We start from the raw sequence: 27,582 nt of genomic DNA, 5'->3' as shown, positions 1-27,582 counted from the left end.
AATGTTTATTTTAAGCTTAGTATTAAAATCTTTAGGTAAAAAGCAGGTTCAATTCATGTAGTTATCTAGAAATAGACTTGATTGCTGCAGTTTGTGCTTTTACCACCACAACTCACACATTTGTCTCATGCCGGTCAAAAATAATGAGATAAACGAACAGGGTATAAAATCTTCTCAAAACATTCAGACAATACAAAATGGCGAACAGTGATTAGTAAAAGATTTGGCACACGGCCGTGGTCTTAATTGAACAATTGTGACACAGTGGACTAAACATGTGTGTTTTTAGAAGCACACATGTGATAATGAGTGAGAATGAATGTAGAAGAGGAAGTTGTTTGAGACATTAGTGATCATTTTACTACATGTATTCATAACGATGTCCAGATACAGATCATCTCGTCTCTGTTGTCGGGGCAGAGACTGTTTGTTGTGTTGCAACGCTGACCTCTGCTCACAGCTGTCCGGGAAATCATTTTGAAATCTGCTCTTTAAACAAATTCTGTGTTAACAAACATGGAGGTAAAAAAACAAAACACAACTGAATGTTGGAATGTTACACAAATAAAATAATCCAAAGGAAAGTTGAGACTAAAACATGCAGGTAGCAAAGTTACATTATCAACAGCGTCAACAGATTCATTTCCTTATATGCACGTTTGTTCTGAAAGATAAAATCACAATAAAGAGATAATATCATAAATGTTGAACATTGAATAATGGGTTAGGTTAATGATTTGTTGTTTTTATTACTATAATTGTATTATTTATAATTATATATTAATCTAAGATAATTCATATAATTACAATTAAATCTGCATGTTTAAAGCCCCTCGTGGTTATTAGTTACTTTAAGATATAGTGTATAACTTTACTGCTTAATGAGATGATATGCAAAGTCTATCATGATTAAGATTTTTTTATTTTTCATTACTTTATGTGTTTTGACTCTATAATAGGGGCTGTTGATTTCATTTGATCCTCTAGAAGTTGTCAGTGTTCTTCACATGTGTTTCTGAAACCCATATGTAGATAAAAGTTAATAAAGAAACAACACTACCTCTTCCAGTGTGTATGGCTTTAAAGAACAAGTTTTGGTTTGTGTGTTGGCTTCAGAGCGACAGCGTCACGTCACAGTCACTGTCACAGAAAGTGTTAACTCCTCATTCTTTAACTATTTGGGGAAATGCCCCCAACAATCACTAACTTGTTTGGATTTGAACTGGGTCTTTGCTCGGCTTCGTCCTGAAGCATCAGAATTGTTAAAATGTGCTCAAGATATTTGGGATTTATTCTTCTGGTTTGGTTTCCAGGAGCACTACACAGTAAGAGACTCAAATTTACCCCTAGAATCATTTAATTTGTTTTTTTAAACACACGCATTTCAAAAAATTATTCACTTGCTTATCTCTGTTTCAGCACAAAGTGCAGCTCAGCCTTGTCCTGCTCCCTCACTGGTCCATGGTTATTTCCTCCCTGTTAAAGAAACGTATTCTCATGAGTCCAAGCTCACCTATGCCTGTAGAAACACACGTAAACCAGCTGTGCAGGGTTGGTGGGCAGGGAGCGTGTGTCAAAATGGCACATGGTCTCCTACGCCACGATGTATCGGTAAGTTTTTCACAAATCAAATCATTTGTGGTGTTAAGTGATCTCATCACTCTGTATATTAGGTATGAACAGCACAGCCCTCTCAGGCATTATGCACAGTTTAAGCTCCTCTCATGTTATTAAAGGGTCACCCAGGGACTGTGAATGTTAGAAAACACTGACGTTAGTGAGATATCATAAAAGTAGTGTATAAATGTGTATATATATTTGTGTTTCTTTAAAAAAATGACTGACATATTATGTGTGGATTAAATGCATTTAGGGCTAGACATTAGGGTTCGGGTAAAAAATCATAGTATGGAAAAAAGGAGAAGATGAGCAATGTTATTCATTTATAAAATGTTTATGTGACACTGTCACAGGTTTTACCCACAATACAAACCCTGCTACAAAATGCATCCTTGTGAACATCACTTGACGAACTCAAACCTTTTTGATCCTAATTTAAGCCCGTAGCTCTCTCACTAGCTGTGGATCAGACCTGCACACTTCTCAAAAGGAACTTTGGACAAAATCTTTAGATATTCCTTGAAAAAATAATTTGATGTATTTTGTTCTATTTTACCAGGATGTTCTTTGAAGATGAGGGGTCCAAACATCAACAGTCCACCCACTACATGATCAAAATGATAACTATTCTTTGGTTGGTTCTTTTCTCTTTCAGAGGAAAAAGCCTGCATTCCGCCAACTATTGCCAATGCAAAATACACAGAGGCCTCAGAAGGTTGGTACGAGGAGGGAGACATCATCAGGATCACATGTGACAAAGGATATGAACACAAAGACAACATCGCAACAGCCAAATGTAGATATGGGACATGGGTCTCTTTGCCCACCTGTGAGAGTAAGTCGTTCAGCTTTGTGCAGAGTCTAAATCTTACTCCATGAATTCTCACAGGCTACATAAACCAAACTGCCTGTTTGATCCATGACAAATGTGCTTTTTTTTTTTTTAAAGTGAGCATCAAATCGTGCAGTGCGCCCCCTAAAGACCAACACGCTGTAATCATTGACCAGGTTTACCAGGAGATGTTTCCTGAAGATGCAGGAGTGAAATATGAATGTGAAGATGGATACAGCATCGAGGGATCACACAATTATACACTTTTCTGTCTGGCTGGAATCTGGACTGAAGGCCCAATGTGCAGTAAGTGGACAATATGCTGATAGGATCAAGGGAAAATCATTGACTACATGTATCTCCAACTATTTTCAAATAAAACAAAAGACTTATCTGTGGTCTTGGGAGAGCGAAGTCAAGGAATGATCTGCTGAACTTTGTTAAACAGCCGTGAGAAGTAAAGCAAACATGGTTTAATTTGTCAGTGTCCTCTGACCCTGGGACACAACCTGGCAGTGGAGGTAGGTCTTCGTCTCTTCTCTCACTGTCATAAAATACGAGCAGATACCACTCGTTGATTTAAAGTTTTAAAATTTCAAAAGCTGCAAAGTGTCTTTGGACAAGATCTCAATGAATACGAAATAAATGTCATTCTAATGAGTTGTGTATAACTTCAATTCTGTCTTCATGTGCTCTGTGTCTTACAGGATCTTCCAGAACCTCTGCCAACAGGCCTCTCTTCACATCCAGTAAGTCAATGAGACTCATTCGCTTCTTTGAGACGAACCATCGTCATCATGGCTCCACCTCTCCCCCTGACCCTCAAACTCTAAGCATTGTAAAAAACTAATGGATCATTGATGGAGGACACTTTACTGGTTGGAAAGAAAAGAAGAGAAATTAACTTATGACTTTTATTAATAGGGACATTCACCATCTTGTCCTATATTCTAAAGTATGCAGTGTATTACTACCTGCAAAATGATTGTCCTTGTCATTCGATCATTAAGTCGTCGGAGGTGAAGACTTGAGAAGCCTCTTCCTTCTTTTCTTCTTCTATTGTTTAATGATGTTGTTTTTTTTCCTTCCTGCAATTGATCTGTGGGTCCAAACTATAAAAAAGCTATTTTTTTTCACAGCAAACAAACCAAACCATGCTTCAGTTCGATCTGGACCTGACACCCCCTCTTTTGGTCAAACTGAATTTTGGTTGGTTGTTACAGACGGTGCGAGACATTAAAACGTCTGCAGGACTGGAGCCGAACCATGTGGTTGGTGTGAAAGGCCCCTTAGAAGTCTCTTTATCTGCCTGATCTTCACACGTGCACAACTTAAATTAACAATAAAAGAAGTGGGACTTTGGGAGGAGGCCCATGCAACCTGCATTCGAACCAAGAACATACTGGATGTGAACGCCTGTGCTAACCACTGTACCACTGTGCCACCTGGAAGCCAGTTTCACTTACAAAGAAATCTGAATAGAAGTCAACATGGTCAATTCAGCATAGAGAATCATTTGGGGATGATTTGGGTCAAAATCTTTGTTCATTACTACACAAAGCAATTTTCAGTTCCCAGCAGTGCTGTGTAATTGCCTTTTTCCACAATGTTCATTTTAGTACCACAAGTTGTGTTGTTGCTGATGAGAGGATCTTTTCACAGAGATAATGTGACAGACTTAAATAATCTTTTTTTTTTCCTTTTCAGTCGAACACTGTGGGAAACATCCAATCGTTCCTAATGGTGTCGTTGTGGAAGAGGAACCAATGTATTTGAAATTTAAGTGTCAGGCTTATTACAAACAAGTCGGTGAAGACACTGTGGTGTGTTACAGTGATGGCTCTTGGTCAAAAGTACCCGTCTGCCAAGGTATAAAGAGGTCAACACTTATTTTAGTTCCTTCAGTCTGTCAAATATCCAAATATTTTTAAAACCAAAATATTTATCCATGTTTTTTTTTCTGTTAATTTTGTGCAGATGCATTTTGTGTCTTGGAACCTGGTTATTATGATCAGAGTTCAAAGGTTTCTCTGGCTATGTATATAAAAGAAGGAGAGACGAAACATATTCCATGTCCTTGGGTGGATTGGAGCGTGGCTGTTCATTGCTCCAATCGCAGAATCACTCATACTCGCTGTAAGTATAAATAAATTCTGTGTTTTGTATTTCAACGTGTCACATACTTTTTGTTCCTGCCTTTTTCATTGCCGGCTAACAAACATGAATTGCTGAGCTCTGATTCTCAGTAAGAAGCAGAGGAGACAAAGTCAGTAACTCTGTGAAAAAGATGTATTTTCAGTCAATTATCAATAATGAGATGCATTTGTCAACATTCTTGAGTGAATCTCAGGAGTCAGAGACGGGTGGTTCATAACTATATTGAAAAAAAACTACAGGGACAAACCATTGTTGTTCAGAGAAGGTTTTCTTCTTTAAGTGTTGTCAGGCAGGAAGGTTTTGAATCACATCTCAATAACAATATTTTAAGTGAATTCAGAGACTTACTGAAAAAGTCACGACTGTTTTTACTTAATTTTTTTAGGCTGTAGAAGTTATGACCATCGTATGGTAAGTGTTCTTGGATAATTATTTTTTCTTTAATTACGATATAACAACTTGATTTTTATTAACATAGGCACCTCTGTTTGTTGGTTGGTTTGTTTGTTAGTTGGCACGAATACATAAAAACTACTGACCGGATAATCAGGAAACCTAGTGGAAGAATGTTGTGTCGGCTTTTCATGATTTTCATTAATTGCTTCGACAATAATTCTTGGATCTTGATGAAAATTTAAAAAAAATATATTTAGGGGACTGATATTTATGATCGTGTGCAATTCGGTGCTGATCCAAAGAAAAATCTGGATCACATGAATATAAATGTGGTTTCATAAGGGGACTGTTGGCCCTTTGTGCCATTCTAGTTATTATTGTGTTTTGCCTTATAGTGTTTAATGTTTTTTAAACTTTATTTTATAATTGTCTGTATTGTAACCAGGGAACTTGCACCTAAAGCACAGCGAGGGAGCTCCTCCTGCCTGTTGGATGACTCATCAACGACTGACAACCAAAGCCAAGCAGGAAACTGATGAAATCGCTGCAGCAGAAAACAACAGTGGATTCTTTTTTAACCAGATGTATTTCAAAGATCCTCACAGTGTTGGAGCTTGGTGCTGTTTGACAGCTTGTATCTTCATAACTGGAGCACATGATCAATTCTACTTATACACTGTGCTGGTGTATGGCTACAGTAGTTTGAATAAAATGTCCACTATACATTCCAACAGAAACCTTGGTATTCTTTTGTTTAGATCAGGCATATCTGTGTCAAATAATGACTTATGATTTATGATCAATACGTACGACAACCAGCTTATAGTTAAATCACTTTTTATATAATTCTTGCTCAGAGTTTATTTTGGTTGTGTCTGAAATCACCAACTCAATCACTAACCTATACGTCACTTTATAAGAACATTTATGAGGGGAACTTTGAGCTCATTGGCAAAATAAACTTTTTGACACTACTTGATAGAGTTTCTCTGATCCTCATGACGAACAGCAGCCAGGGGAATTTCTATAGTCACTTCTGAATGTTTATTTTAAGCTTAGTATTAAAATCTTTAGGTAAAAAGCAGGTTCAATTCATGTAGTTATCTAGAAATAGACTTGATTGCTGCAGTTTGTGCTTTTACCACCACAACTCACACATTTGTCTCATGCCGGTCAAAAATAATGAGATCAACGAACAGGGTATAAAAATCTTCTCAAAACATTCAGACAATACAAAATGGCGAACAGTGATTAGTAAAAGATTTGGCACACGGCCGTGGTCTTTAATGAACAATTATGACACAGTGGACTAAACATGTGTGTTTTTAGAAGCACATGTGTGATAATGAGCGAGAATGAATGTAGAAGAGGAAGTTGTTTGAGAGATTAGTGATCATTTTACTACATGTATTCATAACGATGTCCAGATACAGATCATCTCATCTCTGTTGTCGGGGCAGAGACTGTTTGTTGTGTTGCAACGCTGACCTCTGCTCACAGCGGTCCGGGAAATTATTTTGAAATCTGCTCTTTAAACAAATTCTGTGTTAACAAACATGGAGGTAAAAAAACAAAACACAACTGAATGTTGGAATGTTACACAAATAAAATAATCCAAAGGAAAGTTGAGACTAAAACATGCAGGTAGCAAAGTTACATTATCAACAGCATCAACAGATTAATTTGTTTATAAACATTTGTTCTGAAAGATAAAATCACAATAAAGAGATAATATCACAAATGTTGAACAATGAATAATTGGTTAGGGTTATGATTTGTTGTTATTAAAACTATAATTGTATTGTATAATTATATATTAATCTAAAAATAATAACTATCATTAAAATTAAATTTTTATGTTTTTTTGGCCCCTCGTTTTTATTAGTTACTTTAAGATATATTGTATAACTTCACTGCTTAAGGAGATCGTAACTCATAATATGCTAAGTTTATCATGTTTTTTTTTTCATTACTTTATGTGTTTTGACACTATAATAGGGGCTGTTGATTTAATTTGATCCTCTAGAAGTTGTCAGTGTTCTTCACATGAGTCTCTGAAACCCATATGTAGAAAAAGTGAATAAAGACACAACAACAGTGTTTGTCTGCCAGTGTGTATGGCTTTAAAGAACATGTGTTTGGTTTGTGTGTTGGCTTCAGAGCGACAGCGTCACGTCACTCTCACAGAAAGTGTTAACTCCTCATTCTTTAACTAATTGGGGAAATGCCCCCAACAATCACTAACTTGTTTGGATTTGAACTGGGTCTTTGCTCGGCTTCGTCCTGAAGCATCAGAATTGTCAAAATGTGCTCAAGATATTTGGGATTTATTCTTCTGGTTTGGTTTCCAGGAGCACTACACGGTAAGAGACTCAAATTTACCCCTAGAATAATTTTCAGTTTTTTTTTTTTAAACACACACGCATTTAGAAAATATTATTCTCTTGCTTATCTCTGTTTCAGCACAAAGTGCAGCTCAGCCTTGTCCTGCTCCCTCACTGGTCCATGGTTATTTATTCCCTGTCAAAGAAATGTATTCTCATGACTCTAAGCTCACCTATGCCTGTAGAAACACACGTAAACCAGCTGTGCAGGGTTGGTGGGCAGAGAGCGTGTGTCAAAATGGCGCATGGTCTCCTACGCCACGATGTATCGGTAAGTTTTTCACAAATCAAATCATTTGTGGTGTTAAGTGATCTCATCACTCTGTATATTAGGTATGAACAGCACAGCCCTCTCAGGCATTATGCACAGTTTAAGCTCCTCTCATGTTATTAAAGGGTCACCCAGGGACTGTGAATGTTAGAAAACACTGAGGTTAGTGAGATATCATAAAAGTAGTGTATGAATGTGTAAACACTGGACGTCAGCCGTCTGTGGAGGGGTGGTGGGCGACCAGCACATGTGATAATGTATATGTATAGGCTCACAAACCACAATGTATAGGTAAGTGTTTCATCGCTCATTGAGAAGATGGGAGCAGCCTACACACTAAGTGCTGTGTTTAAATGCAATATACTAATGTACATGTGAATAAGGATACCAACACAAAGCATCTTTCTGAGATCATCTATAAACATATTGATTTGAAGAACCTCAACTTGGCGAGTGCAAATAAAACTGCAGGAACAAAATTCAGAGGAAACATTTGATTGCATAACATTTTTTCTTCATAACTTGTAAAGAGCAAGTGGTTGGCAGCTTCCCTATAGCGAATAAGAAAGAAAAGCTATTTTTGCTTCTTTTTTATTGTCTACATAGTTTTCAAATCAAATTATTTTATTCCTGCCACTTGGGATGCGAGGTCAACATTGTGTTACTCAAAAGAATCTGTATCATATTTATGAAGCTTATTGTTGCAAGTCTGAAAATGTCGACAGAAATTCTGTGTTTTGTTTTCCCAGATGAAAATGCCTGTATCCCACCAACCATACCCTATGCCAAGTACACTGAGAGCTCAGATGGTTGGTACAAGAACGGAGACGTAATAAGGATCTCATGTGACGAAGCGTATGAACACAAAGACCACGACGCTACGGGCAAATGTATAAATGGGACGTGGTCCTCTTTGCCCGTCTGCGAGAGTAAGTGTCAGACGTTAGTTTCCCATCTAGTCGCCCTTTTCCTTTTCCTCTTCATGATGGATTATGGTATTTACAGGAAGTGTGCTCGCCTGCAGTGAGCCTCCCAAAGTCCCCCATGCTGTGATCACTGGTTTGGGCTATCAGGAGTTGTTCGCTGCAGATTCAGAAGTGCAGTACGAATGTGAGGATGGATACACTATAGAAGGAGTGCACAAAAAATCCATAATCTGCTTAAGTGGAATCTGGACTGAAGGCCCCGTCTGCAGTAAGTGGACAATGTGATGTTATTATTAATTGGCATTAAAGCAACACTTTGCAACTTTTACTAAGCAGCAGCGCCCTCTGCAGCCACAATGAATATCTGGATAAATGCTGGTTTGTCATTGCGGGTGGGGGTAGATTTTCATATATATTAGATATAAATGAAGATCATAACATCTCAAATTAAAGTTATTACAAATCTGAATTCAGAAGAAGAACATTTGCAATAACTGCAATAACTCCACCAAACTAGCACCGTGACATATTTGCATATTTGCACCATTGCACAAATTGCACTATTGTTGTTTTATTTTCTCTTCAGCTGTTTTTATATATATTTAGATATATATACTTTATTTTCTATTTAAAATTTTGATATTCTATTTTATTCTATTTTATTCTATTTTATTCTATTTTATACTATTTCTATTTTATTTTTTAGGTTGTAATTACTTGAGCATTGCTAGAAGAGAGCCTGTGACCCAAGCATTTCACTGCCAGCGACTGCTTAATGTTATTGTTGTGCATTTGAAAATAAAAATCTTGAGTCTTGAATCTTGAATTTCTGGAAGACTAAAAGCAGCAAAGCAACATCCTGGTGTGATAATAAACTAAAGTCTAATCCGTTTCCACTCTAACTTATAGGATCATCGACCAGCTCTGGATCAAATGAAGAGGAGATTCAATATGCACCAAGTAAAGTTGATCCATCTCTCCCTCTACATTCATAATTCCTGTCATATATCTATATATAGATGTATATTTTAATGTAAAGGCTATATAGATACATATATATAAATATTGATATATTCATTATTATTACTATACAAAACGAGTATTATGGCCGTATTGAAGATTAAAAAAGAGATTTGGAGAATAAAGTTATAAAGAAAACAATTACCAATAATAATTTATATTTTAAAAATAATAATAATATTACAGGAACAAAGTCGTAATCTGACGCTAAAAAAACCTGAATAATTTTAAGAATGGAGTCATTATTTTATCGGGAAAAAAATGATTATATTGCAGGAGTATAGTTGTAATCTGACAAAAAATAAATCCAATTATTTCAAGAATAAATTTGAAATTTAATGAGAAATTAAGTAAACTATCACAAGAATGAAGTCCTAATCGAAGGAGAAATAAGTTATTTAGTTACAAGATTAAAGTAAACTTTAATTAGACTGGTCAAAATGTTACACAGCCCTGCCCCAGTCATTTCCTCCACCATAAAATAGGCATTTTCCTCCAAGTCTGTGATTCTTTCTCTGAAATAGACACAGTTTCTCTTGATCCTTGTGGTGCTGATGATTTATTCTGTTAACCTGAAGCCTTTTCAAGATGATTAACATTCTTCATTTTAACACACACAACAAGCTGAACTTCAGATATTCCCCCTCAAACATGACATGTAGCCTAAAATTCCTTGAAGTGGCCCTGATACTCTGTGGCTCTTTTGTAAGTTGATCAACTTTTCTGTTTCAGTCTGACATTTTCCAAAATAATTTTTTCTTATTCAGTTGAACGCTGTGGAAACCCCCCCCCCGTATCCCCAATGGTGATATAGTGGAAACTAGAGAGATGTATTTGAAATACGCGTGCAACAGCTATTACAGATGTGTGGGTCATAAGACAGTGGTGTGTCATTCAGACGGCACATGGTCAGATGTGCCCAGCTGCAGAGGTATGAACAAGTCAGCACTGCAAGACTTTATATCAATGGTCTGTCCAGGAGATTGTGAAAATACAAGTGTTTATTTTTTCCTTTTGGGCAGCTACCTACTGTTCTGTGGACACTCGTCAATATCCTGAATTACAACCTGATGGAGTGAAATATGTGAACGATGGTGAGAAGGTGTCAATGAGATGTGTGGACGACTGGTTGACTCCTTATTTTTCTGTGGTCCGCTGCACTGATGGAATAATTAGGTTAAGTGAATGTAAGTATCACTTTAAGCTCAGTACAACGGAAATACATTAAATCCTTTTCAGCTATGATATGTGTGTGTAGAGTCTGGTAAAACGTATTATAGTGGTCAGGGGGGGAAGTCCAGAAAGTTCAAGGCAAGCGAGTGGGCGTGTGTTCTAACACCTTTACGAAAGATTTTGGTGATTAAGTGCGACGCCAGTGTCAATGTGCTGGAACTAAAAAACGGGAATTTAACAGCAGAATTTCTACGTTATGTGTCATTTCTTGTTGTGAATTCGTCAATGACTTCAATTGACAGAACAATACTCACTGCTGTGCTAACATATGATTATTTTTAGGTTGTATGTGGATCACAACAAAGTTGGTGAGTAATAATCTTGTATGATGCAATAATGTAGCATAACTTTCATATGCATGTATGACTATGGGTTCATAATATAATCTTTATTATTGTTTGTGTTTTGTTATCAAGGTTTGTGGTTTGTAAAACCTGTCTTTTGAACAGGATGGTTGCTCAGGCACTTTGATGAAGAGGACGATGTTCACTGAATGAAAACAGATGCCAGCCTGGAAAACTGAAGTTATGCCTGTGAGGATACATATGTTGTAACATTATATCATGTCGGCTTTTTCTAAAGCCAATTTCAGGCTTCTCATAAATTGCTACAACAAGTTGGAGTTAAGTGTTTTTCTGTTGGTTCACAGCCACACAAATGACCGGTAGTCGGCCTGGTTAAAACCTGGACTGGAATCACTTGTCTTTTTCTAGTATTGTGTTTTTCTAAATCCTCCCCTGAAATCAACCCATTCATCTGTCTAATCTGAAACACACGTTCATTCACTGATTTAATTGATCATACATGACACAACGTTTGCGAAGTTTCAGAACAGAATCAATTCTGTAACAGATCATTAATATTAACTCAGTTAATTGACAGACTTAAAAACAATAATAGCTGCGGCACAATTTAAAACAGCAACACCTCCTCGTGGTGCAACTGATACTTTTACACAGGACTCCTATTTAATTCGTCTCTTTCATAATTGCTTTAATCATATTTCATATGATATACCATTTAAATTTTGATGTAAGCTGTGTAGAGTATTGAAGGTTCCCCGCACCTATGTGCTGTGTCTCGGAGGTGCAGATGCCACAACGTTACAACGGAGTGACACAATGTGATATGTGGCACAGAACAGATCTGACCACGTACAGGTTTTTGTACAGTCAGCTTGTATCTTCATAACTGGAGCACAAGATCAATACTACTTATACACTGTGCTGGTGTATGGCTACAGAAGTTTGAATAAAATGTCCAACAGAAACCTTGGTATTCTTTTGTTTATGCCAGGGAATTTCTATAGTAAATTCTGAATGTTTATTTTAGACTTAGTATTAAAACCTTTAGGTAAAAAGCAGGTTCAATTCATGTAGTTATCTAGAAATACACTTGATTGCTGCAGTTTGTGCTTTTACCACCACAACATACACATTTGTCTCATGCGGGTCAAAAATAATGAGTTCAACGAACAGGGTATAACAATCCTCTCAAAACATTCAGACTATACAAAATGGCGAACAGTGATTAGTAGAAGATTTGGGACACGGCCGTGGTCTTTAATGAACAACTATGACATATGGGACTAAACATGTATGTTTTTAGAATCTCATTAGTGACAATGAGCGAGAATGAATGCAGAAAAGTAAGTTGTTTGAGACAGTGATCATTTTACTACATGTATTCATAACGATGTACAGATACAGATCATCTCCTGTCTGTTGTTGGGGCTTCTCGGCTTCAACCTGTCTAAAATTACAGTAAAGGCTCTCTGTGTCAAATACATGATGAGGACAGACCATTGGTCCAGACATGAACCCCTTTTCTGGACCAATCGATGGGTCTCCTGCATGGTGTGTGATCAGGGACTTCAACCAATAAGAAATATGTAGACTTTGAACACATTTGACTGACTTAACCGTGGTTTTAAAATATATTATAACCCTTTGGGGTTTTGTGCCTTTTTGTTGTTTGGGGATTTATTGAGCGGTTATGACACCGATGTGGCCCACTGCAGGCCATGAGGCAGCACTTCTTGCCTTCGTGTGGCCCGTACAAAATGGATGTGGGCCTAAATTTGCCAACTTGTAAAATAGCAAATGTGGCCTAAATATCTCACGAAAAATTTCGTTCTTTTTGAGCAAACATGCGGTGCTCTCAACAAGGTGCAATCTAAATGTGAACCTGAAGTGGCCCGTGTAGTAAATGCCGAATTTTTTACCAAATCACAAACAACTATTTTGCTGTGGTTTAATTGTGGAGCAGACCACCTAGGTGCCATCATTCCATGTAGTATGTGGGCCAGATGACAGTGTGGGCCAGTGGGATCTTTGTCCAGCACATGAACATCACAAGGACCCTGAAAGTGAAGCAACTCCCCGCTTTAGAAGGGACACAGTAAAGCAGAGCACGAGGATGCAGTGATCACAGTCTGAGCTGGAGCTCAACAACAAACTATAAGAACACACAGCAAATGAGTTAATGATCTCATAAAGAACACGGTATTTGTTTCTGCTTTACAATTCTATGGTCACAGATTTTCCCCTCTGTTCTTAAAGTGGATCCTCTTAGGTGACCGTTGCGCCGATCTTTGAACACATGACAGTCAAGGAAATCAACTTGAAAATCTGGACTGTAAACAATCTCATAGATTCTATCCGGAAACCACTGTGTGCGAAATTAAGGGTTGGGATTTTCCTGAACAAATAATCAAACACAGACTAACAGGAGCAGCATTTTCTTGCACATCATTGACCTGCTTTGAGATCAAGTGAGGACTATAAACCCTGACAGTTAAGGAAGCAACAGATGAACCCAACACTGGTCTGCGTCACATTCTTAAACAACCTCACATCTGCAATTGTGACTGATAGGACGTGGCCTATTTGTCTGTTTGCGATCTGAACAACAAGCATAATGACAGTAACTTGATGTTGACTATTTCTTCACTCGTTGGCTCTTTTGGTTATTCCCTTTGGTAATCATTAACCGGTGGTGACCTGAACCAGCCTCTTCACTCTGCTCCCTCGTTGTGATTCAAATCCTGACAGGATGAACGTGAGACATCTTGGGCTTGTTCTGCTGGTGTGTTTTCCGGGAGCGCTGCACGGTAAGAACATTCAGCTCCGTCACTTAAAAACATCTGAATTCATTTAGTGTGTGTTTGGTGAAGTCTATTTGTTTCTTGCTGTTTAAGCTCAAAGTGCAGCTCAGCACTGTCATGCTCCCAACTTGGCTGGAGGTTATTTTGTCCCTCGACAAGAAACGTATTCCCATAAAACCAACCTGACTTATGCCTGTGACACTGGACGTCAGCCGGCTGTGGAGGGGTGGTGGGCGACCAGCACATGTGATAATGGAACATGGTCTCACAAACCACAATGTATAGGTAAGCGTTCCATCGCTCATTGAGAAGCATCTCTTCAGAGTATCGCAGCAATTAGATGGGAGCAGCCTTACACATCTCACATTTCTGCTCTTTTTCAAAGAAGCCAATAAGTAATGTGTTTTAATACAATATATAATGTATAAGTGAATGCGGATACCAACACAAAGCATCTTTCTTAGATCATCTATAAAAACATATTTAATTCAACTTGGCGAGTGCAACTAAAACTGCAGAAAAAAAAAAAATCCAGGGGAAACATTTGATTGCATAACATTATTTCTTGATTAAAAACATGTAAAGAGCAAGTGGTTGGCAGCTTCCCTATAGGGAATAAGAGAGATAAGATAAAGATAAAATAGCTTTATTGTCAATTTCTTAACATGTTCAAGACATACAAGGAATCGATACGACGTTTCCCACTCTCCCACAGGGAAACATATAAAGTGCACAGGCACAACAGATAACACAATACATTTCCTAATACTAAGTAAGCATACAGATTTTTTAGTACAGCAGCATAAGGTTCAAAAAGTACAAGAGACAGTTTGTTGCAGAGTCCTGAGTGGGGTTTTTTTTGGCGGGGGGGGGGGGGATTTCAGCTTCCTGTCAGACTGGAGGATATGGCTGGGGGGATTGAGGGGAGAGAATTTAGCTTCCTGACAGCTTGGTGTATCAAACTATTTCCGAGTCTGGTGGTGCGGCAACGGAGGCTCTTATACCTTCTTCCAGAGGGAAGGAGGCTGAACAGACCGTGTGCGGGGTGGCTGGTGTCACTCGCAATCGAGGTGGCTTTCCGGGTGAGGCGGGTGATGTAAGTGTCTTGCAAGGAAGGATAAGAATAAGAATGAAAGGTAAACAAAAATTATTGTGAAAATCGACATAGTTTCAAATCAAATAATTGAATTATTGTCACTTGTGATGCAAGGTCAATATTGTGTAACTCCAAAGAATCGGTATCATATATTTATGAAGCCTATTGTGGCAAGTCTGAAAATGTCGACAGAAATTCAGTTTTTTGTTTTCCCAGGTGAAAATGCCTGTATCCCACCAACCATACCCAATGGCAAGTACACTGAGAGCTCAGATGGCTGGTACGAGAACGGAGACGTAATAAGGATCTCATGTGACGAAGCGTATGAACACAAAGACCACGACGCTACGGGCAAATGTATAAATGGGACGTGGTCCTCTTTGCCCGTCTGCGAGAGTAAGTGTCAGACGTTAGTTTCCCATCTAGTCGCCCTTTTCCTTTTCCTCTTCATGATGGATTACGGTATTTACAGGAAGTGTGCTCGCCTGCAGTGAGCCTCCCAAAGTCCCCCATGCTGTGATCACTGGTTTGGGCTATCAGGAGTTGTTCGCTGCAGATTCAGAAGTGCAGTACGAATGTGAGGATGGATACACTATAGAAGGAGTGCACAAAAACAAATCCTTAATCTGCTTAAGTGGAATCTGGACTGAAGGCCCCGTCTGCAGTAAGTGGATAATGTGATGTTATTATTAATTTGCATTAAAGCAGTACTATGCAACTTTTACTAAGCAGCAGCGCCCTCTGCAGCCACAATGAATATCTGGATAAATGCTGGTTTTTCATTGCTCCTAGGTTATTTTAACGGATCTAAATTTTGGGATCCATAAAAGCTCAGTTTGTTATAAATGCAATGTTTTTCTCCCTCTCAGGCAGAGGAAGAGGACCAGGTGCTGATCTTGGTAGCTCTGCAGTGGGCGGAACAAGTGGGGGACACACGTATTGATATTAAATGGATTTATCTTATGTCTTCCAAACTATATCAATATATTGTGTATCTATTTATTCAACTCAGGCCGCAGACCAGGTAGTGGAAATGGAGGGACAGGTACTACATCTGCTGGCAGTGGGAAACGGCCTGTGGGTGGAGGTAGATTTTCATTGATATTAGATATAAATGAAGACCATAACATCTCAAATTAAAGTTATTAAGAGTCTGAATTCAGAAGAAGAACATTTCTGGAAGAATAAAAGCAGCATTTAGTTTGTGATAATAAACTAAAATCTAACAAACTGCTGTTTCCACTCTAACTTATAGGATCATCGACCAGCTCTGGATCAACTGAAGAGGAGATTCAATATGCACCAAGTAAAGTTGATCCATCTCTCCCTCTACATTTATGCTTCCTGTCATATATCTATATATAGATGTATATTTTAATGTAAATGCTATATAGATACATATATATAAATATTGATATATTCATTATTATAACTATACAAACGAGTATCATGGCCGTATTGAAGAGTAAAAAAGAGATTTGGAGAATAAAGTTATAAAGAAAACAATTACCAATAATAATTTATATTTTAAAAATAATACTAATATTACAGGAACAAAGTCGTAAACTGACGATAAAAAAACCTGAATAATTTTAAGAATGGAGTCATTATTTTATGAGAAAAAAAAGATGATATTGCAGGAGTAAAGTTGTAATCTGACAAGAAAGAAATCCAATTATTTCAAGAATAAATTTGAAATTTTATGAGAAAAAAAGTCATACTATAGCAAGAATAAAGTCCTAATCGAAGGAGAAATAAGTTATCTCGTTACAAGAATAAAGTAAACTTTGATTAGACTGGTCAAAATGTTACACAGCCCTGCCCCAGTCATTTCCTCCTCCACAAAAGAGGCATTTTCCTCAAAGTCTGTGACTCTTTCTCTGAAATAGACACAGTTTCTCTTGATTCTTATGATAATGTGGTGCTTATGACTTATTTTGTTAACGTGAAACCTTTTCAAGATGATTAACATTCTTCATTTTAACACACACAAGCTGAACTTCAGATATTCCCTCTCAAACATGACATGTAGCCTAAAATCTGAATTTTAGGCTACATCTAGAGCTTTAGGCTACATTTAGACTTTATTCTGGAAATCTCTTGAAGTGGCCCTGATACGCCGTGGCTCCTATAAGTAGCGCTAATCAGTTACACGGAAGAATTTAGAATCAAATTTCAAGTTGATCAACTTTGCTGTTACAGTCTGACATTTTCCAAAATATTTTTTTCTTATTCAGTTGAACGCTGTGGAAAACCCCCCCGTATCCCCAATGGTGATATAGTGGTAACTAGAGAGATGTATTTGAAATACGCGTGCAACAGCTATTACAGATATGTGGGTCATAAGGCAGTGGTGTGTCATTCAGACGGCACATGGTCAGATGTACCCAGCTGCAGAGGTATGAACAAGTCAGCACTGCAAGACTTTATATCAATGGTCTGTCCAGGAGATTGTGAAAATACCAGTGTTTATTTTTTCCTTTTGGGCAGCTACCTACTGTTCTGTGGACACTCGGCAATATCCTGAATTAGAACCTGATGGAGTGAAATATGTGAACGATGGTGAGAAGGTGTCAATGAGATGTGTGGACGACTGGTTGACTCCTCATTTTTCTGTGGTCCGCTGCACTGATGGAATAATTAGGTTAAGTGAATGTAAGTATCACTTTAAGCTCAGTACAACGGAAATACATTAAATCCTTTTCAGCTATGATATGTGTGTGTAGAGTCTGGTAAAACGTATTATAGTGGTCAGGGGGGGAAGTCCAGAAAGTTCAAGGCAAGCGAGTGGGCGTGTTCTAAAACCTTTACGAAAGATTTTGGTGATTAAGTGCGACGCCAGTGTCAATGTGCTGGAACTAAAAAACGGGAATTTAACAGCAGAATTTCTACGTTATGTGTCATTTCTTGTTGTGAATTCGTCAATGACTTCAATTGATAGAACAATACTCACTGCTGTGCTAACATATGATTATTTTTAGGTTGTATGTGGATCACAACAAAGTTGGTGAGTAATAAGCTTGTATGATGCAATAATGTAGCATAACTTTCATATGCATGTATGACTATGGGTTCATAATATAATCTTTATTATTGTTTGTGTTTTGTTATCATGGTTTGTTGTTTGTAAAACCTCTGTCTTTTGAACAGAATGGTTGCTCAGGCACTTTGATGAAGAGGACGATGTTCCCTGAATGAAAACAGATGCCAGCCTGGAAAACTGAAGTTATGCCTGTGATGATACATATGTTGTAACATTATATCATGTCGGCTTTTTCTAAAGCCAATTTCAGGCTTCTCATAAATTCCTACAACAAGTTGGAGTTAAGTGTTTTTCTGTTGGTTCACAGCCACACAAATGACCGGTAGTCGGCCTGGTTAAAACCTGGACTGGAATCACTTGTCTTTCTAGGATTGTGTTTTTCTAAATCCTCCCCTGAAATCAACCCATTCATCTGTCTAGTCTGTCACAAGGCTAATGAAACACACGTTCATTCACTGATTTAATTGATCGTGACACAAAGTTTGCAAAGCTTCAGAACAGAATCAATTCTGTAACAGATCATTAATATTAACTCAGTTAATTGACAGACAATAAAAACAATAACAGCTGCGGCACAATTTAAAACAGAAACACCTCTTCGAGCTGCAACTGATACTTTTACACAGGATTTCTATTTAATTCGTCTCTTTCTTCAACTACCCTCTGAAATTCAATCATTTCACAGTTGGAAATTGTTCATAATTGCTTTAATCATATTTCATATGATTTACCATTTTAATTTTAATTTAAGCTGTGTAGAGTATTGAAGGTTACCTGCAGCTTTGTGCTGTGTCTGGGAGGTGCAGATGCCAAGACGTTACAATGGAGTGACACAATGTGATATGTTGTACAGAACAGATCTGACCACGTACAGGTTTTCATCCAAAAAATATTGAATGCATCCTGTTGTTCAAAGAAGACTAAAAACCTTTGCAACCTCCCATTGTCAAGCTCTATAAGATTCAGTTAAGGGAACTGGATTAATTCCCTTGGATGACTTTGTCAAAGTATGAGGCGTGGAAAAGGCAAACAATTTGCAACTGAAAATAGAATTCTCCTGTTGGGTTTAGTGTATGGATCCATGAGCTTTTCTATGGTCTCAAACTAAATTTAAAATTTTGGGGGCGGCGCAATTAAGCCATTTTTTCTCGCACATGCGATATACATGTACAATAAAATAGCATGTTCAGTTAATCGAAAATGCTAATGGCCAAAAGACCATTAGACCTCTGTAATCTTTTGTTGTGTTGTGTTCTGCCACCATCCCAAAAGTTTCCTGCCGTTTTTAAACCCAGAAAATTCATAATTCCATTTACTTGTCTGTCACTTGTCTCCTATGTACAAACATCACTATTGGTTGTTTAGCAGATAATGTGGATGATTCGGCTCCAGCTAAAAACCTCATGATTTATCAACACTGCAGGAATCATAACCAGGAGTAGCTGAGCGAAGTGGTGACGATGGTGGTAACGACAACAATTCCCATGATTCCATGCAAAACTTGTTATGGTTTTGATTGAGAGACCCTGAGCAGCAGAAAAGTACATGTTGTGCATTTAGGAACATGAATGATCAACCAAGTCCTCAAAACCTTCATTAAGTTTTCTGCCAATTGAAGAATCAAGATGAATTGTGTCATTCCGTGACACTAAAGGCTTGTGCTAAAATTGATGCACGAGAAGAAAAAATATTGTTAAAGCCAATTTGTGTGACCATGTTACTGGTATCAAACTGTTCCCAAAATTGTCATTTTCACTTTTAGTTCCTGATTTTAGAGTTAAAGTGGTATTTGTCATGGTTTATTATACTGGGCCAAAAAAAATGAAAAACGCCCTGGTATAAATCCACAGTTCCACCCAGTTTGCGTGGCGCATTGGACACCATTCATCGCAGCTCAAGCAGTCTTTTGCGATACGTTTATCGCGCAGGTTGATATCGGGATGACGATACATTTTCGATATATCGTGCAAACCTAGTGTCTACGTCATTGTTTCAAAACGTCTCAGACTAAAACGGGATCGGCAGTGTTTCCAGACGTCTCAGTTTTAGTGGCTCTAATTCTAAGACTCAGGAACAGTGTGGACAGCAGGTGTATCTGGAGCAGAGTTGATGCTTTTTCAAAGGAAGACATGTGTTGATGTAGCCTTAAATTGAGTAATTTACAGTTCAAAAAGCTGCTCCGGCTCAAAATGCAGACATATTTTAGTGGTGAATACTGAGGTTTTGTTCTTCTGATTCAAATGATTGGGTTCCTTTAAGACTCAGTGGAGTAAGGAGCATCAGTGCCTGTGGTCAGAGTTGGACACGTTCTGTACAGAGGAAGATGAGTCCAGTCCCAGTAGCGTGCCCAGGTAGGACTGCTCTCGCGGATCCAGCATCTGATCAGGCCTCACGGGGTGGACGATGTTGGTGGGCTGGGGGGTGAGGGTGTACTTCTCCAAGAACGCCAGGTCGGTGGCGGCCTGGTAGCCGGAGTTCTGCTGCTGTCCTTGAGCCTGCATGCTCACAACATTATGAGTCTGGGAGGGGAGAGACGACGCCCCGGATGTGTTCAGCTCACCTTGTGCTCCTCCTGCCGTCTGGACAGGAACTAAAGTGACTGGCACGCAAACATTCATTGCGGGCAGGGGGCCGCTTTGAAGAGCCGACTTAGGCTCGGTGCGATACGCCTTCGAGGTGTCCTCAAAAGGGATGGAGACCATTTTGTCCTCGCTGAGGGCGCTGACGGGCTGCCCGGTGAATCGCGTGCTGTGCACATGGTCGACGTGGTACTTGAGCTTGTCTTTTCTTTTGAAGGTGGCGCTGCACTGTGGACAGTTAAAAGGACGAGCGTCCGAGTGAATCACCATGTGCTTTGTCAAGGTCTTCTTGATCCGAAACGTCTGGTGGCATTCAGGACATCTGTGGGGTTTCTCACCTGTCACAGCAACACAAGCAGAAATGTTATTGTGAGGATGCGTCTCTCCTTTAGGCTTTTCTTAAGTGGGGTAATTCATTACAGGCCCCCAATTTCAAATCTCATGATAATTTTTGAGGGGTGAATAAATCCATCTATTTTCTAAACAGATTATCCTTTGAGGATCACGGTGGAGCAGGAGCTAATCCCAGCTGACACGTGGGAGGAAGCCTGAGTAACTGGACAAAACCTACACAGACATGAACATCCAAACTCCACACCGAAAGCCAAAAAGGATCTGGAACAATCGCAGTGTGAGGCGCCACACTGCAACACTTTGTCTTCGAGAGCTGGATCTGTGACCTTTATCATTGTACACTGTATCTGTGCCATGCAAGAGCAGAGAGCTGAACAAGCCGAGCAGCCGTGATAAGGGGGATAGGGCTTTTTCAATCATCAAATCATTTGACGTGTCGGTTTCCTTACCTGAGTGAGTCCTGAAGTGCATTTCCAGACTGGACTTTCCTTTAAATTCCTTCTTGCAGACCTCACACTGATGCACTGCAGTTTTATATCTGTGAGAAAGGTCAGAAAGCAAAAGCATTTGGTGAAGGTTGCAGGGCCCACTGAGAGTAATGCTCACATGCTGTTTGTCCGTCATATGACAACATACTTCTGCCAGACTTTCTCTCCTAAATGAACACTTTTGTAGTGGACAGTCAGATGGTCATGGCGCCTGAAGCACTTCCCACACTCCTCACACTGGTGTGCTTTCTCACCTGAAACAAAAGTGGTCTACGTTAAAATACAGGACAGTAGTGAATAAACAGTGTGTTTCACTATACCTTATGTATAATAAGAAATAACACTTTATCTTTGTGAATGAACCAATGGTGACCTTGCTACTAAAATAGGAAAATCACACACTGCAGAAGGCTCCAAATCAGGAGAATAGACCCCAACTGGGGCCCAATATGTGAGGGACAGACCCAGCCTGTGGTGGGACTCCCTTAGCAGTCTTATGATTAAAAGGCTGAAACACCCAATGGCGCTGAGGTACACTACTGAGGTTATGTTCCTGAGATCCTCTGGTGGTCACTTACATCTGCTGGTGGTTGGCAACTTATCATCAAACTTGTGCGGAAGACTTTCAAACATACGGGTGATACAAACCATCTTCTCTGTTCTATAACAAAATGAAAAATTGTCGAAAGGAAAACACAAGAATCCCACTGTTCAAGTGTGTTCGACTGTACCGGAGTGTATTTTCTGATGCTTGGTCAGGTGATCGTGGCGTATAAAGGTTTTCCCACATTCGTCACACTCGTAGCGCTTGTCATCGCGGTGTACTCGGAGGTGGAGCCTGTCCAAGGAACATTGAGGGGCCAATCAGACTGAGAGCTTGAATCATTACATCACATCACAAACACAGCAGATTCTCAGTGAGCCCACCTGTAGGAGCTGCCATGACGGAAACTTTGGCCGCAGATACTACACAGGTGAGGTTTCTCCCCACTGTGGATCCTCATATGCTCCCTCAGCGTTGTCCTAGAAGTAGAAATCTGAGGCTCAGCATGTTGGAAGGGTTTGGTTACACAGAACAGACCCACTGGCATCAGCCGAAGCAGTGCTCTTCCATATGGAACAGACGTACCTTTCCCGCACTGATTTCCCACAGATAAAACAAGTCCACTTTCTCTTGCCTCCGTGAGTACACTCAATGTGTCGCTTCCTGTTGCCTGTGTCATTGAACTGTCGGCCACAGATCTCACAGGGAAACGGACCTGAAAAGGAGACGCATAGAATCAGAAAGTAGGTGTGACTTTATATTTCTCTTTGTGTACTTACATGTATAGACATATAGCTATACGGACGAGGACAACAAAAGAACCAAACAAATAACTTAATACATCTTTGGAATTTAAGGTTTTTTCCCGATTTGTCAAAGGGAATGTATATCTCTAAATCTAAGAGCTTTGGGATAAAATTGTCATGGTGCATTTCCCACCTAAGTGGTACTTTTCTTGGTGCTTCAGCCTGGCAAACCTCGACTTGAAGTGCTCATCACAGAAGGTGCATTTAAAAGGGCGGTCCTGTGTGTGCAGGATCAAGTGCTCCTGCAGATGAGGGCTGCGGGTGAAGGTCTTCAGACAAATCTGGGTAAGAAAGTTCAAGGGTTACAGTTTGTTAAAATCTCTCTTGACATACAATATTATATTTATTAAGTCGCTAAAAATGCTCTTCATTCTGAAACGGGTCCTTACAGCACATTTCCAGCCTTCACTCTTCCTCTTCCGCTTGGTAAGAAACTCTTGGATGTTGTCTGGATGAAACCTGATCCAAGAGATACAAATATTATGGGTCAGTCATTATTATATCTGAACTGATGGAAACCGAAAACTTTAGTTTAGACGGCTACATTACTACATACATTAAAACGAATGGGAATGTTGAGTGACATTAGACGGGATTTAGACATATGGCAGTGACTAACCTCCTGACATGTTTGGCCAGGGTTTTCTTGCTGGCATGCAGCTTGTTGCAGAAGGGGCATTTGTGCTCCTTCTTCTGGAAGGGAGCGTCGCCGGCGTGCTTCTTCCTGTGCACGGTCAGGTTCGACTTGGTGGAGTAGCGCTGGAAACAGATGTCACACTGGAACGGTTTCTCGCCCGTGTGCACTCTGGTGTGACTCTCGTACTTCCCTGAGAACGGGCAGGAGCAGTTGATTACACATTTGAAACATTTGTATCAGCACTCTCATGGAATATAGCACTACGTTATTTACTGAGTGTCCAATCAGGTTAAAGGAAACATGCTGTGCTTGTCAACAGGTCTAAACAGGAGGAGAGCACAACCATAGCTTTTAAAGGGCCAGTACGGAACATCTATGAGAATAACTTTTGGTCATATTTGTTGAAACTGCCTCTATGATCTGACGGTAGAACATGAGGTGGGTAATATCTGAAAACGTCTGGCTCTGCCCACAGCTTGTAAGGCAATTTGGAGGAATCACACGCTCCTGTTCATGTTGGGTCTGATTGCTTCTGATGCTAAGCTCAGAGACTGTTTTGGAGCTCGGCCGAAGCAGAAGGAAGGGGTCTGGAAGTTGTGTCTGTTAAAATGTTCTATTTTCTCCTTCCCACTCCCATGTTTTCAAAATCCCACTAAATGCAGCTTTAAACAGGATTTCTGGCAACGGGTGACTAACCTCTTGTGCATATTTATACGAAAGGAAGAAAAGGCTGAATACAAAAAAACAAATATTCTGATAAATATTTGTCTTGAATAAGAAAAAGCCAGACGATGTGCTCATTCCATCTTTCCAAGTAAATCAAATCAAAAGAATTTGACTTATTAAAATGTATACCTTTGTAACCTCTTAATGCAACTACTACTGCCACTGCGAGATAACGTAAATCCCAACACTAAAAACCAAGACCTTATTCTCACCTGCACGGTCAAAGGTCTTGTCACATTTGGGACACATGAGAATCTTCTTGCTGGAGGTCTGGATGATGACTGGGGCCAGACCCTCAGGGTACACTGGGCTCTGGTTTGAGCTTCCTGCCGCGGGCGCCTGCACCTCCACCTCTCGAACACCGAGGCACTCTGACCCTTCTCCATCCGGACCCTGCTGACTTGCGCTCTTGTCTGCAGCTGCTGTCTTTTGGGCAGACACTTCCTCGTTCGCGTCTCCTCCCTCCTCCGCTTCATCTTCCTCGTCCACCACGTCATCGTCGAGAGCTGGTTTAGACGTCTCTTTTAAGCTCGGTTTGGATGTCTGCTTTTCCACAACCCCATTTCCTGCTTCCTCTTCTCTAGCTTTGTGCCCCTCGCTTGGTGATAAAATCTTCTGTGTTTCCTCAGGTGTGTTGACAAAGCACTCCACATCATCTCTCTTATACTTAGTGGGTGTTCTCCTCCTACGAGCTGATCTCCGTGTGAGAACAGTCCTCTGACCTTCTGCCTTCTCTCCCTCTGTCAGGGTTTCCTGCTGTGCATCCCCGTGACTCTCAGCCAAGTGGCTCTGCACAGAGTTCTCTGCATTAAACTGGCGAGTGCACAGGTTGCTCTGCTCAAGTGGGCTCTGGTCGTCAGCGTTGCCTGCTGGTGAGTCACTGGAGGTCATTTCTACCTCTGAAGACGCTCTTATCTCCGCCTGGGCCTGGATCACACTTACAGGGTGGACCTCCCCTTCTTTACACAGCATCTTGAGTATATCCATCATGTCCAGAAATCGTGCTGCTTCAATTAGAGCCGGGAGGTCTGTGCCTGTGACAACACACTCGGAGGTGTACAAAAAGTCGAGCAGGTGCTGGAAAACAGAGTCCTCCACGTGGTCCAGAGTCACATTGGTCATTGCAGGGTTCTTGGACAGCTCAGCGTGAAAGTAGCTGCTCCCGTGAGCCAACACCACCTTGTGGGCTCTGTAGATCGTTCCACCCACAGACACGGACACATCGCAGAACTTCCCCCGGCTCCGGTCCTCATCCAAAAACTTGAGGAGGTTGTGACTGTGCCTCGACATGCTCAGGTGTCGGATGAGCGAGGTCGATTCTGGGACGGTGTCAGAGTTTGGTAGTGCATTGGAGCTAAGCACTGTGCCCGGCTCTGGAGCACAATCACCGCCGGCACTGACCGACCTGCTGCGTTTGGGACGCAGGGGAGTACTAGCTTTTCTTTTCATGGGTGTGCTGTATCTGATGGGTGACCATGAAGCACTCCTGAAATCCAAAGGAATAGAAACAGTGTGAAGAAGGACCAATACAGATACTAACATATCAAATCATTTTAAAGATTTGATTCAATGAGGAAAGACCATAGACTTTATAAAGATACAGTCTATTTATATACACTAGAGATTCACAGCTCTTACTAAATAAAAAAAATACATTTATCTTATTAGGTAAATGTTGGATCTACAGGCTACATGGTATGTAAATGACTTGAATTGATTGATTTTGATTGACTGGTTTTTGAGCAGGTTGCATGATGCTCTGTGAATATATGTTGTGATATTAATTTACCAAAGCCATATTATGCACTTTATGTAGCTATTGATTTGGTAAGGCTCACATGAACTAAATTTTTTTGAAAATTAGACAATCTCGCAATAAAGAGTTAAGAAGAATTCCTGGATCTGCACCACATTTCAATGACCTTTTCCTTGAGCGATGCCTTACCCCTCCACATTATGTCATGAAAACCAGATGAGTATTTTTTGTGTAATTCTGCTAACTATCAAACAAACACATGCAGATAAAAACATAACCTCCTTGGCAGAGGGAATCGTTTGGCTTGATAAAATACTTTGCTGTTGCCGTTGCTGTTGTTATGGATCTATTCAGTAACCTACTGTGCATTGATGTTTTGTGGATGTTCGTGTACTTGTGTGCTCTGATGTTATCCGTTGAGTTAAATGAGGGAAATTCTGCCATTTGGCTCACCTGCACTCATTCCTGAGCATGATGTTTACTTCCATAAGAATGTAAAACAAAACAAAACTTGGGCCTGAGTTTCTCGATGTAACACAATGCACTGAACTTGTGCATTTACTAAATTCAAGACATGCACTCCTACGTTGTTGTACTTAACAGTGTCTGGCTGTAAATGTGCTGGCTAATATTCAAAGTCATATTTCTCAGCTCAATCATTTGGGATCATTTTCATGATCTGGCCTCTGATCTAATCTCATTGAACAGGTCTGACATACGGTTTACGGATTAGACGGGCACTGCAGCATGTAGATGCCTGAGTTTAACCACACAACAATGATATTAACAGTATTGTGATGAAAACTTATAACTAATGTGAAACTGCATGAAAAGACAATAACAACGCATGGCCCACCCTCCACGTATATTTCTTCCGTGTGTTGAGACAAAGCAGAGGGAAGCAGCAGCTGTAGTAAAGGGTTAGTAAACATCATAGACATTATAATCCTTATAAATATGAGCTAACGGATCGTACATCGGTGCATCCGCAGATTCGCTCCCCACCTTGAGGACCCCTGACATGAGTGTGACGGCCGGGCCCCCTCCGGGTGGAGCGTTGACAAACGACCCGTACTGCTGCTCTTTGTTTCCCCGGAAATGAACCTTTAAACGTCTGTGAGTAAACACGATCTTACCTCGGGGACAGGGACGGTGTCTGTAGAACTCCGGCTCGTCCAGCTGATGATGCAAAGAGGAAAATAAACAAGAGAAATAATAGTTTCCTGAATAGAAGTAACGCCCAAGCCGCTGTCCAATCAGAGAGGTCCGACACCGTAACAAGCTGCTCGTTGATAGGCTGTTTCAGCTTTTTTCTTTCAACGCTATTGTTTCTAGCAGTAAATACAAAATAAAAACACACAGAGCGAGTTAATGAGCTTCCATTGGTTTATTTGAATGCTTAAGATACAAAAGTCAAAAAGGAATAAAACAAATAGGACGTGTTGACGAGCAGCATCATCAGAGAGAGTTCTCCAGACCAGGGTATCACGGGTAATGTAGTCCAAAGGCTTACAGCAATGGCAAACTTCCGCCAGCTGCTAATAACCTGTTCAACGTCTCAGGACGGGCTGAGTATCAGCTCTATTTAATTTAGGGGAATTTTAACAT

General features: G+C 39.9%; 3 protein-coding genes across 5 annotated transcripts; 2 read left to right on the top strand and 1 right to left on the bottom strand.

The window, feature by feature from the left end:
* Positions 1 to 1,117: 1,117 nt before the first annotated feature.
* On the top strand, positions 1,118 to 12,109 carry LOC128454591 (complement factor H). The gene is made up of 17 exons (XM_053438012.1): positions 1,118 to 1,325; positions 1,420 to 1,611; positions 2,276 to 2,455; positions 2,570 to 2,758; positions 3,160 to 3,201; positions 4,160 to 4,321; positions 4,430 to 4,588; positions 5,451 to 5,778; positions 7,295 to 7,368; positions 7,469 to 7,660; positions 8,410 to 8,589; positions 8,666 to 8,854; positions 9,496 to 9,546; positions 10,374 to 10,537; positions 10,629 to 10,793; positions 11,122 to 11,147; positions 11,289 to 12,109. Exons 1-14 carry the CDS (start codon positions 1,268 to 1,270, stop codon positions 10,418 to 10,420), a joined length of 2,043 nt encoding a protein of 680 aa, XP_053293987.1. The 5' UTR covers positions 1,118 to 1,267; the 3' UTR covers positions 10,421 to 10,537; positions 10,629 to 10,793; positions 11,122 to 11,147; positions 11,289 to 12,109.
* Positions 12,110 to 13,696: 1,587 nt separating this feature from the next.
* On the top strand, positions 13,697 to 18,358 carry LOC128454893 (coagulation factor XIII B chain). Of its 3 annotated transcripts, XM_053438484.1 has the most exons (11): positions 13,701 to 13,951; positions 14,039 to 14,230; positions 15,258 to 15,437; positions 15,514 to 15,705; positions 15,911 to 15,964; positions 16,054 to 16,128; positions 16,297 to 16,347; positions 17,279 to 17,440; positions 17,532 to 17,696; positions 18,023 to 18,048; positions 18,192 to 18,358. In XM_053438484.1, exons 1-11 carry the CDS (start codon positions 13,894 to 13,896, stop codon positions 18,237 to 18,239), a joined length of 1,203 nt encoding a protein of 400 aa, XP_053294459.1. In that variant the 5' UTR covers positions 13,701 to 13,893; the 3' UTR covers positions 18,240 to 18,358. The 3 variants fall into 3 exon arrangements, with proteins under 3 accessions (XP_053294460.1, XP_053294461.1, XP_053294459.1); XM_053438485.1 differs by lacking the exon at positions 18,023 to 18,048 and having other exon boundaries at positions 13,697 to 13,951; XM_053438486.1 differs by lacking the exons at positions 15,911 to 15,964; positions 16,054 to 16,128 and having other exon boundaries at positions 13,699 to 13,951.
* zbtb41 (zinc finger and BTB domain containing 41) lies at positions 17,510 to 27,227 on the bottom strand. Its single transcript, XM_053438481.1, has 11 exons — positions 27,111 to 27,227; positions 24,431 to 25,704; positions 23,475 to 23,682; positions 23,245 to 23,314; positions 22,989 to 23,136; positions 22,635 to 22,764; positions 22,433 to 22,528; positions 22,237 to 22,343; positions 21,654 to 21,759; positions 21,467 to 21,555; positions 17,510 to 21,001 (listed from the first exon to the last, which is right to left on the bottom strand). The coding sequence occupies exons 2-11, from the start codon at positions 25,665 to 25,667 to the stop codon at positions 20,364 to 20,366; spliced, it is 2,829 nt and encodes a 942-aa protein (XP_053294456.1). The 5' UTR covers positions 25,668 to 25,704; positions 27,111 to 27,227; the 3' UTR covers positions 17,510 to 20,363.
* Between the last annotated feature and the right edge of the window lie 355 nt (positions 27,228 to 27,582).

Source organism: Pleuronectes platessa, chromosome 13, assembly GCF_947347685.1.
Source record: "Pleuronectes platessa chromosome 13, fPlePla1.1, whole genome shotgun sequence".
Lineage (NCBI taxonomy): Eukaryota > Metazoa > Chordata > Actinopteri > Pleuronectiformes > Pleuronectidae > Pleuronectes > Pleuronectes platessa.
This window is presented reverse-complemented; position numbering and strand designations above follow the sequence as displayed.